Below are 13,103 nucleotides of genomic sequence, written 5' to 3'. Positions count from 1 at the left end.
TACAATAAATTATAAATTCATGAGCCTATAGATTAATCATTGATTAATTACAACTTTAAGAATGTGCGAATAAATAAACTCAACTCCTACTCCTAACCAGGTTCCGCGAACTAAACTAATCTTAATGTTTAGCCAATCTCACTATTTAGTTCACCTAATTAAGATATTGTATAACATATTATCAACAAAAAGGGTTAAAAGCTCAAATAAACAACCCATCATACTGAACTTCCATGAACCAAACACCCCTAAACTAAATGGGATAAAAAGTTGATATCTAACCAAATATTATAGAACACAGAAGCTTGTAGTCGACCAAGGAAAAGAGGTGTCAGTGTAAGATCTAGTAGTACATGTTTAAAAATAATAATAATAATAACAAATTCATTATAAGGTTCAAATCCAAAACCCTAACACCACAACCAGATTTGTCATTATTATTACATTTGGAAATTTTCAATCATAACCACCAAAGCTAACAGAACAAAGCAAATCTTATCAACCAGACCAGAGTACTTTTATCTTCTCAAAAGAAGGCTTAGAAGTATAAGACAGGCACCATATCAGAGTATCGGAATGCTGTGAATCTGTCACCAAGAAGACAAAGGTTCCCCTTTTTTTCTTTTTCTTTTTAAGAAAGACGAAAAGCATTAAACAAAATGCTTTTGTTATACAAATCGTCCTAATAGTTATACTTTAAAAATGCAGAGAGAGGAGAGAACAAAATAAAAATAAAAATTTATAACTAAAAGAAAGAAAGAAAAAAGAAAGAAAATAAAAACAAGAGTAAAATATGTGGGTGACAGCTCCATTTGACGTTCTACAAGACCCCCACTGGCACTAAGTGAACAGGTGAGAAGCCCCCTTTTAGCAAAGGTAAAAATTTAAACACTCACTGCCACAAAAAGCACAAGAGACAAACCAAAAGCTGCACTCGCCTGCAGCGGCCGCTTCCTCATAACATTTCCTGTGACTTCCTCACGCAGCGGCTTACCTTTTTCTTGAAATCTTCCCTCCTGTCCCGCCATTCCTTCTGCACCAACACAACACACAAGCTTCATCTTATAAATTGTACACAATGGATGGAACCACAGTGTGCTTAGTCAAACAATTCTTTGAATCAAGTTCAGTCCAAACATGTCACAGCTCATCGATAAGAACAACAACAAAACTTTAGACCAAGCTTTAAACGGAAAAAAATGGAAAAAAAAAAAAAAAAGATACATACAAGGCATATAAAAACAACAGTCCAATAAACTCCGGAAAGGAACTCAATCTAGAAGAATAAAACCTAACTAACAACTGTAAAAGGCCTAAGCCACCACTACCCAAATCGAGGCACTAAACCTAATAATCTCCATAACATCTCTTTAGTTCTCTCACCCCCACCAAAAAAATCAAGCAAAACCTCCTCCCCATCGACCATCATACCCCCTGCAATTCCTGCTCCATACCATTGAAACCCAAAAAGCGTAATCAACAAAGTAAACTACCAGCTTGCAAGGATATAGTCAAGGTCCTCCAGCTCATCGTTCCAAAGAGAGCATCACCGAGGCTCCACTAAGCCGGAAAAGTTCTCTACACATGATCTGAAGTGCGAACTTTCCCCTATAAGACTTACTAGACTTCTTGGAGATCTTAACCCTCAAAGGCGAGGAAATCAAAAGGGCGACAGAGGGAAGTGAGGAAACACTTAAGCTAGATAAGAAAACCAGAAAAAACCCTATGAAGGGCAAGGGTCAAGGTACAAGGAGTCCCTCCTCCCCCATAACATGAAAGGTTCCTTGAAAGCAAAAGTAGAAGCCTACAAATTGCAACGTCATATCCAACAACCCCTCAACCCAGTCATCCACAGAAACCTACAAGGCAACACAACGCATTACTGATAATCCAAATTCCATACAACATAAGAGAACACCAAACATAGCTCTCATAGCTTGACATTGCCATGGGCATGAGGGGGGCTGCTTCAATGTGCTGTTCCATGTTCCCCAAACATGCGTTGAGCCAAAAGTTGACTTGTGAGCTAGATTGAAAGAATTAGTTCTTCTGAATTGGGTTGAACAGGCACAACACATTTGAAATCGTTGTGTCGTGTCCGTGTCCATACTTGTTAGGTTTTAGGAGTATTAGAACTTCATTAATATTGCATGTTTTTGACATTTGGATATTTTTATAAGGGTGAATTGCAAAAACCTAAAGTATGGTGGTAGTTGCAATTATACCCTCAAAATTTCAATTTAAAAACCAAGCCCTCAAACTTTACAAGTGTTAAAATTGAACCCTCAAACTTCATAATTGTATAAGTTTCAGGATTCCATTTTTATCATTCGTGGGTTCAATTTCTATAATTATTATAAGATTGAGGGTCCAATTTTAACACTTTTAGAAGTTTAAGGGCCCAACTTTACAATTGAAAGTTTAAGAGTGCAATTGCAACTACCATGATACTTCAGGGATGGTTTTTGCAATTTACCCTTTTATAATGTATGCTCCGTACATATTATTTATTAATTTATGAATTGTGCTTCGCTTCACTCAAGCCTTGCCTTTTCGTCGTCTCTCTTGCCGTGGGGCAATCAAAGGATTTGTTGCCTTGAGTTGTGCCTTGCGCTTTGATGACACAAAAGCAACCTCGTATGGTGACATCATTATTCAAGGAAAATCACCACAAAAACTTCCATCAATCTAAAGAGAAGATTAAGTCTATTCCCTTCATGACACATGAAATAGGAAAATATGAACAAGCTTCAATGTCTTCCAATGGAGAATAGAAAATAAAGTGTAAAGGGGTATTTGTTGATGGCTTTTGTTCGAAGTTTAGAAAAATTACTACATTAGCCCTCACATATCTCCTCTAAAATGGAAGGTGGAGAAGCATAAGAAATCACAAAACAAAAGTTGAAGGTTGAGTTGAAGAAGTCAAGACTGAAAAGAACAGTTACAGGGCAAAAGTGAAAGAAGCAATATGAAGGATCAAAGGATGAGCGAAACCACATACACACAAGTGAGCACTCTCGTCACGATGTATGAATTGTATGATGATAAAAACTTAAAGATAGCAAAAACTTAATTAAAGTTCCCACCTTGAGTGGCAGTGAGACTACTAGCAGGCACTTGAGGCAAGACCAAGTGCACCTTGAAAACACTAGCTTGGTAGTTTGGCTTTCCCTTGAAAAAAAGACAGCCAAACTATCATCTTGAATTTCATAAGAAGTTTCCGTCCACACTTATAGATCCCATATAGCCTTAATAACCATTGAAGTCTCCTAAGATCACATCCAAACTTCCTAAGAGCATAGTAAGATTATCTTCTAGAATACCGTACCTCCTTTACAGAAATACATCAATACCTCTCATAACCTTCAATTATCATCCTCCTAGGAAAATTCATTCCCACTAATAGGCAAATATGCCACACTTAAGGCCCTTGCCCACTTCATGATTGTGCCCAAGAAACTCTTCTTCAAAATTGTTTGTTGGAGCCTGCTCACCTTAAACTTCATCCACACAATCATGGACCACCATCACATGAAGTTCTTGCTTTCTGCACCAGCATCTCACACAACCTATGACACCTCAAACTAACAAAGATATTCCATCACCATAATGAAGGCAAGGAATTTTTCATAGTGCTCGTGTCATTTGCAATCTCCTCAAAAGAAACATTTGCAATTCTTCCCAACCCCCATCAGTCATCTCTTTGGCAACAAAAGTCTTCTGCTCCCAAACAAAAGCATTAGCTAAGAAGCACAAACACTTTAGTTGGCAAGCATGTACATGTCTAACAAGTGTCAGACACTCCAACACTTGGATACGTGTCGGACATTCGTTAGTGCAATAGATGTGATAGACAATAATTGTCCAAGTCAAGGTAGGTCCAAGATTTTAGACCGGCCTCGAACTCTTGCTAAAATATTAAATAGACAGAGAAATTTTGAGTGTGTAATACATCAAACTAAATTTTTTTAATTCTAATTCTATGTATACAAGTGCATAAATTCATTGACTTTGAATTTCCTTCCTGTCGAAAATATATATACATATTAAAAAGTATATTTTAATGAATGTGTCATGTCTGTGTCGTAGATTTTAAGAAAACGATGTGTCACCATATCCATAATTGTGCTTCTTAGCATAATAGCTTCTAGATTTTCATCTTCTATCAACCTACCTCCACTCTTGCCATCCCCTTTCTTAATTACCCTCTGATACTAGAATTTCCAGCTTTGCTATTCCCTCTACCCATTAATCATTGGTGAACCCACGTAATGTGCAGAATGCGAGATGAGATTATAAGACGAAAGAATATTGAGACAAAAAGGATGTGAGATAGAAAACACTAACCAAACAGGTGGTGGAAAGCAAGAGTGATAAACTATTACGGATATCAAACAGGAGAAATGTACAAAGAAAACAATGAAAGATGCAGAAACAAGAATGGGGAAGGACACATGAATCAAAGGAAAAAAGAACTGTAAAATTCAGACGTCAATGTTGCTAATCGTTTCTTTAATTTGGCTAATATAAATTGACAATGCATTCACATACAAAGTACTCAAACAATAGCAACTACATGTGGCCATATACGAAGCATAGATAGAATAGAAGTGGCAAAGGAGTAGGAACAATCACTTACAGCAGCTTCAACATTTGCAGGTGATTCATCATTTGGGCTCGATAACATTGATATGATACTCAAAACTATGCTTTCAACCTACATCGAGAACAACAGTGTCTTCATTAATATTTGCAAAAAACCCAAGGAAAAGAGTCTTTAAACCACATCATTGAATTGATGCTATGACTGTCAAGAGGCTCGAAAAGAAGACTAGTGAACATTGCAGGCAAGAAAAAGAAACAATTAAGGGATGCCTACCTCTAGGAGATATACTTTTAAGACTGATATAGTTAAGTAAACAAATCTGAGACCCATAAATATATTTCACTAATTTTAGTCTAAGAAACCTGCACAACCATATCTATCTAGTGTAAATATCAATTTTGATCTTCCTGCTATTTAATGGCCCATTCACTTCATAACTTGAGGATTTAGCTTATATACAGAGCCTTGATTCAGATAAAATGGTCAATCACGCAAAAGATAAAAGGATTTCCCTCTCTCCCTGTTGGAAGGAGGCAACTGCCTAAGAAAGTAATGTCCCAGTAGCTTCCTAGAAATGATATGCCATGTGCGCATAGTTAGTAGTTCGAAGCAAGATAAAACAAAAGAAAAGCTGTTGGAAGGAGGCAACTGCCTAAGAAAGTAATGTCCCAGTAGCTTCGTAGAAATGATATGCCACATGCGCATAGTTAGTAGTTCGAAGCGCCAAAATCCGATACTGTTGTAACGTTATTGATTATTATTGTTTAGAACCACTAAAGCTTAGTGCAAATCCCACATCTAATCAAGACTACCATGTCACACACCCAAAGCCAGAAACAATGTGACTAAGCCTCAAAACTGAAGGCCTGCAATTTATATTATCCAGGATGATTATTATGGGAGCAAGACTGAACATCCAAGAAAGGGGAAATTGTGGACACCACGGAAAGACAAAAGAGTAAAATTTGAGCAACAAAAAAGTGTATGATGATGTTAACTTATTCATGAAGGATTGCAACATACCAAGAGCATATTCAACCATCTAATTGAAAATCATGGAACTCAACTCAATCCACAGTTGAACCACCAAAGTCCAAATTGGAGTTGATCCTATACTGTCTACGTAAGGTCCAACCACTAATTTTTAGGTTTTTCTATGCATACCATGCCTCATTCTCATCTTGTTATGTGCTGAGACAGAAATGATAAATGGTACAGTTTTTAAACCATGGAGGGGATGTCTACGCACAGAAAAGGTAATGGTTTTTTAAGGACATCTCTAATAAGATAAAGCAATCAATAAAACTATAAAAGTCATTCTTTCTTTCAGAAATAAAACCGTACGAGATCTTGAAATATAAATGCCAGATAAATTTCTAGTGTTCTCAGTCTGAAGGTACACCTTTTTTACATCATATTGTTGCCCAAACCAGCTTGGGACATCCACTTGACCATAATACATTTGATTTTCAAGGAAACTCGTAGAATAATAAATCCCAATAGGTGGTCACCTTGACTTGAACTCATCCTTCCTAAGCCCTTCATTATTTAGATGGCCCTTACTGATCACTAAGCCCAAGGTGGTCATATGATTCACTGTCTAATATTCCTTCTCCATCAAATTTTACAAGGCTTGTACTATAATCCGGTAAAGAATGAAACTCCACAATATTTAAATTAACCATTAGTGTTGATGGAGGAAATGAGCGCTCCCAATGTTCATGGATAAAAGAAATATTTTAAATAAGCAATGGAAAAGAAAACAGGGTAAGCAACTATTTTAATTTAAATTGTTTAATGAACCTTCCCAACCAGTCATCATCTCCTCTGTTCAAAAGTTTGTCCATGCATTATCGCCAAAAGTACAAAGTAAATAGAGAATAATGGCCATCCATAACTTTAAAAAAATTCAATTTTTACAAGATGAAAATGACATGTTTTCAAAGATTAAAAAGTTGATTAAAAAAAATAATAAATACCGTATGAACAGGGGTCCAACGCTCACTAGCAAGCTCATAACCATTAGGATCATCACCAGGAGGATGAAGAATTGAAATACAAACACGCCCATCGGGATAAACTACAATTCAAGAAATAACTTAAATCTCAAATACTTCAATGAGAAGAAAGAGAATACTGAATACCAAATAATATAATAACAAGAGTGACAGACCATTAGGATGCCAAATTTCAGAAGTGAACTTCACAGAAGGAGGACTATTTGGATAATTTGATGGAAAACTCATAATGGCATTAAAGAAACCCCCCTCACTGCAATTAGATTATCATAACAGCAGTTCTCATTAGATACATATTCAGATATTAACCAATACAAAAACAACCAAACAAACTTCAGGTGATCAAAACTAGCCAAAAAAAATACTATAATAACCAAACATTCGCAAAGTGAAAATTCGGGGGTTGGCAATGAAGAAAGCAAAGGAAGAGTAAGAGAAGAAAAATAGTAAATCTCCCAAATTTTATCCAAAAACAAACAAGACAAAGGAAGCCCCTAACCTCAGCTAATATATATAACCAGGTCATAAAAAAAATAGTATAAACCCTAAACGAAAAATTGAAGTAGTGTACACATACTAAAGCGTATCAGGGGGACCAATAATCGTAACACTCCATTCAAATATATTGCTCTCATCCACTAGACCAGCGGAGAATCCATCGACAGGATTCTTGCAGAGATCTGAAAAACAGAAAGAGGGGAATGGTTAAGACGGCAGTTCAAACATCAAAATAAAACCCTACGAGTCGATGATTGAAGAGAAATCGGATTAACAAAAAGTAAAGAAAAATCAAAATTGACCTTTAAGCTGCTTCTGAAGGAGAAGACTTGCTTGAGAAACAGCCATGGGAGATTGCAAAAATCGTTCGATTCAGCGAGAGCCCTTCGAGCTCCTCGATTGAAGAAGATGAAGAGAAAAAAGGAAAATAATAAGAGAGAGTCTAAAGAAGCTGTCACTCGCTATTTATATAGATGCTACTGTTGAGAAAAAAAGGAAAAATAAAATAAAATAAATCGTGCACGGGTAAATTCATGGGGAGTTGGTAATTGTATCCAATAGTAGGATGCCACGTTTGTGAAAGGGAATTTTATTTACTATCTTAACGGTATGAGTACCGCTGTGGATTTTTAATTGAGGTGATTCTTATTTTGTTCGGAGGGGCCAGTTGAGAGGGTAAAGGGAATGACTTTGGTCTTTTATTTTTGAACTGAACAAATGGGAATTTCCGTATTTAAATTTTTGTGTTTCTGAAAATCAGTTTTATTTTTTTGGATATTGCAAAACTAGTCAATTCACATATTTATATATTAGATTCTCTTGATTTAACAATAATAACTTTAATTATCTTTTTAGGGCAATAGTGTGGGTGGTGGGTTTGAAATTTTGACTATAGAAAAAGATAAGTACGTTTGTTTTGGTATAAAAATAGTCTTATTGGAACCCTTTATTTAGATTCGATGAGAGTCGATAAGAATATAGATCAAGGTGTTAAATATGAACTATAAATTAGAAAAATAATAATAATAATTTTTTATAAGAAATAAGTTTAATTAGTGTGATTTGAATTTTGAAATTTTGTTTTAAATTAGTTATATTGTTTATTTTTTGTGTTTAAATTAAAAAGAAAAAGGAAAATAATATATATATATATATATATATATAAGCTTTTGATTTTTATTTATTAATAGAAAATTAAAATATCACAAGATTGAATGAGTAGTTTATCCCGAATCTTGTGAGTTTCTATAAATCCAGTTGTTTTTTTTTTCCTTTTTTATCGGAAAAAAAAAAGGTTTTTTTTCTTTCTTTCTTTTTAGAAATAAAATCTAGTTGTTTTAACCCACAAACCTTTTTTAGGAAAATAATATCTTTTTGCTTCCGAGTGTTTTACCTTTGTTATGGAGTTGAATTCTAAATTTCAATATTTTAGACGTAACCATTTGGTTTTTTTAATTTTGTTTTTTAAAATTAATCTATTTCATTCATATCTTTTATAATAATTTACATTTTTGGTTGAATTCTTAGCTAAATTTAAAAAACAAAAGCAATTTTTTAAAAACTATTTTTTAGTTTTCAAAATTTGACTTGGTTTTTTAAACCATCGGTGAGAAGAAGATAAATGAAGAAATTTAGAGGTAGAATAAATATATATAGGCTTAATTTTCAAAAACGAAAACATAAATAAATTGATTATCAAACGGAGTCTTAGCGTTATACTTAGTTTCTATTGATTTTCACATTTGGTCTTTTAAGGTTAACTTCTAAAAAAAAAAAATATGATGGGAACATTTTTAATTAATTTTAGTAATTACAAAAAAAAAATAGTTAAGGCTAATTTGATTACGATTAATTTAGGTTGCCTAACCATTTTCTTTTTTTTAAAAAAAAAAAATTTTAGCCTATAAATTTCATATTTTTACCTCTAAATTTCTTGTTTTGTTATCTACTTTACTTTCTTTTCAAATATCAATCCATGTTTTGAAAATTAAATAAAGTAGTTTTTTTTTTAAAAAAATTGAAATACAGAATTTAACTAAAAATTAATTAATTAATATAAATTATTACCAAAGAATAAAAGTAAGCGTTTATTAAAAAATTAAGATTAAAAGTGTAAATCTTAAAAATTAAATTAAATAAAAATAAAACTCATGGGAGGTTGAAACTTACCGACTACAACTAGGCTTAAACCCTATATTGTTCTTTTTTATGACTCCATTAGGTTCTGAGAATCTTCAACAATACACACATACTCTTATAAAATCTAAATAAAATGCTACACTTTGCTAGTTAAAAACATAAAAAGGTGAGAAAAATACCACTAGCCTTAAAAAAACATGGGAAAAAAATCTAAAATTAAGATTCGTTTTATTTTCCAAAAAGAAAATGAAAACAATAGAAAGAACCAAAGAAAAATGAGTTCTTATAATATGATATTGTTTAGTTTAGACATAAAAAAGACCCGTGTGATAATATTCCCGTTATTCCCGTTTTCCGTTTATTGTTTCTTTAACAAAAATGATCTTACGTTACAAAAAACTACTAAGGCCACTCCAATACTAAATGCACCACTAACATCTCTTAAGCTTTTAGTTGGTATGTATATATATATATACATATTAGAAATCTAATCACTTCATCCCTAATCTCTAATATCTAAGAGAGACTATGATAGATAAACTTTTGATTTCCCTTTTATCCCTTCCAGTTGATGATCATTAGCTCATTGAGATATAATTTCACATTTAAATCATTAAAAAAAAAATTCATTTTTCTCTAATATCTATTTCACATTGAATAAATGGGAAAAATTAAAAAAAAAAAAACATATCTTATTATCTAATCTCTAATTCACGAAAATATTTTTTTAAAAAAATCACATGTTATCTTTAATAATATCTACTTCTCTATAATAAAGATATTTTTTTAAAAACAAATCATATTTTATTCTTTAGTCTCTTATTCACGAAAATCTTAATTTTTTTCAAAATCACATTTTATCTCTACTATCTATTCCAAGTTAAATAAAGGTAAAAAAAAATAATTAAAAATCACATTTTATTCTATAATCTCTTATTCATGGTTTTTTTTAAATCATATTTTTTCTCTAATAATCTCTACTTCACGTTAAATAAACAATTCAAAAAATGAAATCAAATTATGATTTGAGATCTAAATTTTCTCTATAAATAGCTAATTTCAACCTCAGATCATTTTCCATCCGGTATCTTTTCTCATTTTTCTTCTCATTTTTTTAATTTTTTTAAATGGCTCTCTCTATTTTTTTTTTTTTTTTTTTTTTTTTTTTTTGCTTTCTTCTTCATTTTTTTTTTTGTATAAATTTTGTTGTAGTTATTCTTTTTAGTTTCGTTAATAGCAACATGTTTCTCAATGTTTCTTTTCCTTCATTGAGAAGTTTAATTTCTCTCTTTCAAAATATATCTTATATCTTCTATAAGAAGATGTCACCTCTCTCTTTCCTTTTTGTCTTTCCTCTTCAATTTCTTTTCACTTTTCAATTTTGTAAAAATGTATAGAGTGATTTAATGTAACTTTCTTTTATATGTCTTTGTAGTTTTTTTTCTTCTATGCACATAGCATATTTGCCTATTAATCCTGACATATCAAGCAATTTAAAGGCTGACAAAGTGACAGAGAAGAGAGTGATTGTTTTAATGTTTTGGTAGTTTTTTTTACGTTTTAATTTTTGTAAATGCACATCAATGCATTTACATAGTTTTGTTACATCTTTGTCAACATCCTTCATAGTCTTCTTATAGGACAATGGATCTTCAACATAACCATCAGATATGACGGCTAGGGTTTCTGTTAAATCCATATAACGAATAGGCAGGTTTGAAACCCTCTCACTACGTCGAGGCTCTCTCAACTATTGAGGTGGATGTGACTTAATAGATAAAACAATATCAACAACTCTTGTTGATGTACTTAGCTCCTCAAGAACTCTCATTGAAGGTTCAATAGTTTCGCTAGAAAGTTCATTCAATATTATCTTACTGCATGGTTTGTGCTACCTAATGTGATCCTCTTCTAAAAATGTAGTGTTTGTCGACACAGACACTTTATTCTCTTTAGGAATATAGAAGTAACCACATCTCGTTCCTTTGGGGCAGCCTACAATGAATGAGGTTCTGATTTCTTAGGATAAGCCTGCACATGTGTTAGAAACCTCAAATCCTGAAATGGTGTAAACTACCTTTACGACCATTCCATAACTCCAAAGGTATTCCAATAATACTTTTTTATGGAGCACAATTCAAAATGTAGGTTGCAGTCTATACTACATAACCCCAAAACAAGTCAGGTAAGGAAGCGTAACTCTTCGCAGACCGAACCATCTCCAACAAGGTTTGATTTCTCCTTTCTGATACACCATTCTGCTGAGGTGTACTAGGTACTAAGAGTTAGGAAAAAATTCCATGTTCTACCAAATAATCTTTGAATTTTAGATCTATATACTCTCCACTTCGATCAGATCGAAGTGTTTTAATTGTTTTTACTTAATGCATTTTTAACCTCAGCCTTATATTCCTTGAATTTTTTCAAGGGTTTCAGACTTATGTTGTATTAAGTAGACGTACATATATCTTGAATAATCATCAGCGAATGTGATGAAATATTCAAACCTATCTCTTGCCTTAACATTCATGGGACCACAAAGGTTCAAATGTATAAGTTATAAGGGTTCTCGCTCTGTGACCTTTTCCAGTAAAAGGTCCCTTAGTCATTTTGTCTTCAAAATATGACTCAAACATAGGTAAAGAATTTTCTTTTAACTCACTTAGAAGTCCATTCTATTGGGTTTTATGTCCTAAGACTCGTGATTTGTAAATAATAAACAGGTTCTATCTTACAATAAAGTTTCTATTGAGGTTTATTCAGTAAATTTGTTATTGAATATCTGAATTGCACTTAAAAACCTTAAATCCAATAAACTAAGAACCCTAGCTATAGTATGAATACTTGAACTATATGTGGGGACATAAAGTAGATCGAGTTTAAGTAATAGCCAAAACAGTCTATAGTATAAGTATTATGTTGGGTACTTCATTCTGAGGACACGATGAATACGACCCACTTTGTATTTGACACAAACGATATGATCCCGAATCGTTCATGTGGAGATATGCGAGTGGGGGCATCCTATGCAATGAGTTTGCATAAGACCATACCTCGAAAAGTCACTTTTACTTTATAGTGTCGTTTAATATTAAGATTGCAATTTCAATAAGATGACCTAGGTAACTCGACCCTGAGCTAACTATGAACTCCTGTTTATTCAAGATTATTCTTTAATCTGCATGGGTTAGAGTGACCCGAGTTCTCCATCTCAATAAGCCCCTCATTTTAGGGGTAAGACCGAGTAGATAGTTGGGGACATAGTCTTGCAAGATGAAATTCACTCCTACTAGATTCTAGGGATAGTAGATAGGTTGTTCTCTTAAATGTTGACTCCAAGTCTTGAACAAGAGGCCCCTCTCTCTCATTGGCCCGAGAAGGACTCGGCTTAGTAGTTGGATCACAAACCAATTATTCATTAGAGGATCAGTGAAACTCAAGAAGTAAGATGTAATTATAAGGGTAAAATGGTAATTTTGATCCAGCTGTAATTACGAACAATTTGTGAAGGATCGACTTACTAATCATGGTTATATCAAGTGGACAAAAATATATCTATAGTGAGGAGAGTGCAACTACTGGGCTATAGTGGAGTGTCCCAGTAGTTAACGAATGTTGGTTAACTAGATTAAAGAGTTTAACTGGTTAATCTCGGATCGTTGGAGCTCATGATCTATAGGTCCATTAACTCCCTCTACTAGCTCATATTGGCTTAAACCTTGGAATAGTGCGGTGAGAGAATTTGAATTGTACAAGTTCGACTTCGGAAATAAGCATTATTTATATTCAATATACTTAACATATTATTGTTTGATTATGAATTAAACAATTGAAGAGTTGAA

At 33.1% G+C, this 13,103-nt stretch overlaps 1 protein-coding gene across 1 annotated transcript; it reads right to left on the bottom strand.

Annotated features, from left to right (window-relative positions):
• Positions 1-356: 356 nt before the first annotated feature.
• LOC120083593 (ubiquitin-conjugating enzyme E2 7) lies at positions 357-7,589 on the bottom strand. The gene is made up of 6 exons (XM_039039413.1): positions 7,425-7,589; positions 7,202-7,304; positions 6,780-6,877; positions 6,586-6,686; positions 4,640-4,717; positions 357-1,033 (listed from the first exon to the last, which is right to left on the bottom strand). The coding sequence occupies exons 1-6, from the start codon at positions 7,468-7,470 to the stop codon at positions 956-958; spliced, it is 504 nt and encodes a 167-aa protein (XP_038895341.1). The 5' UTR covers positions 7,471-7,589; the 3' UTR covers positions 357-955.
• Between the last annotated feature and the right edge of the window lie 5,514 nt (positions 7,590-13,103).

The sequence above is a fragment of the Benincasa hispida genome, chromosome 8 (genome assembly GCF_009727055.1).
Source record: "Benincasa hispida cultivar B227 chromosome 8, ASM972705v1, whole genome shotgun sequence".
In the NCBI taxonomy this organism is placed as follows: Eukaryota; Viridiplantae; Streptophyta; class Magnoliopsida; order Cucurbitales; family Cucurbitaceae; genus Benincasa; species Benincasa hispida.
This window is presented reverse-complemented; position numbering and strand designations above follow the sequence as displayed.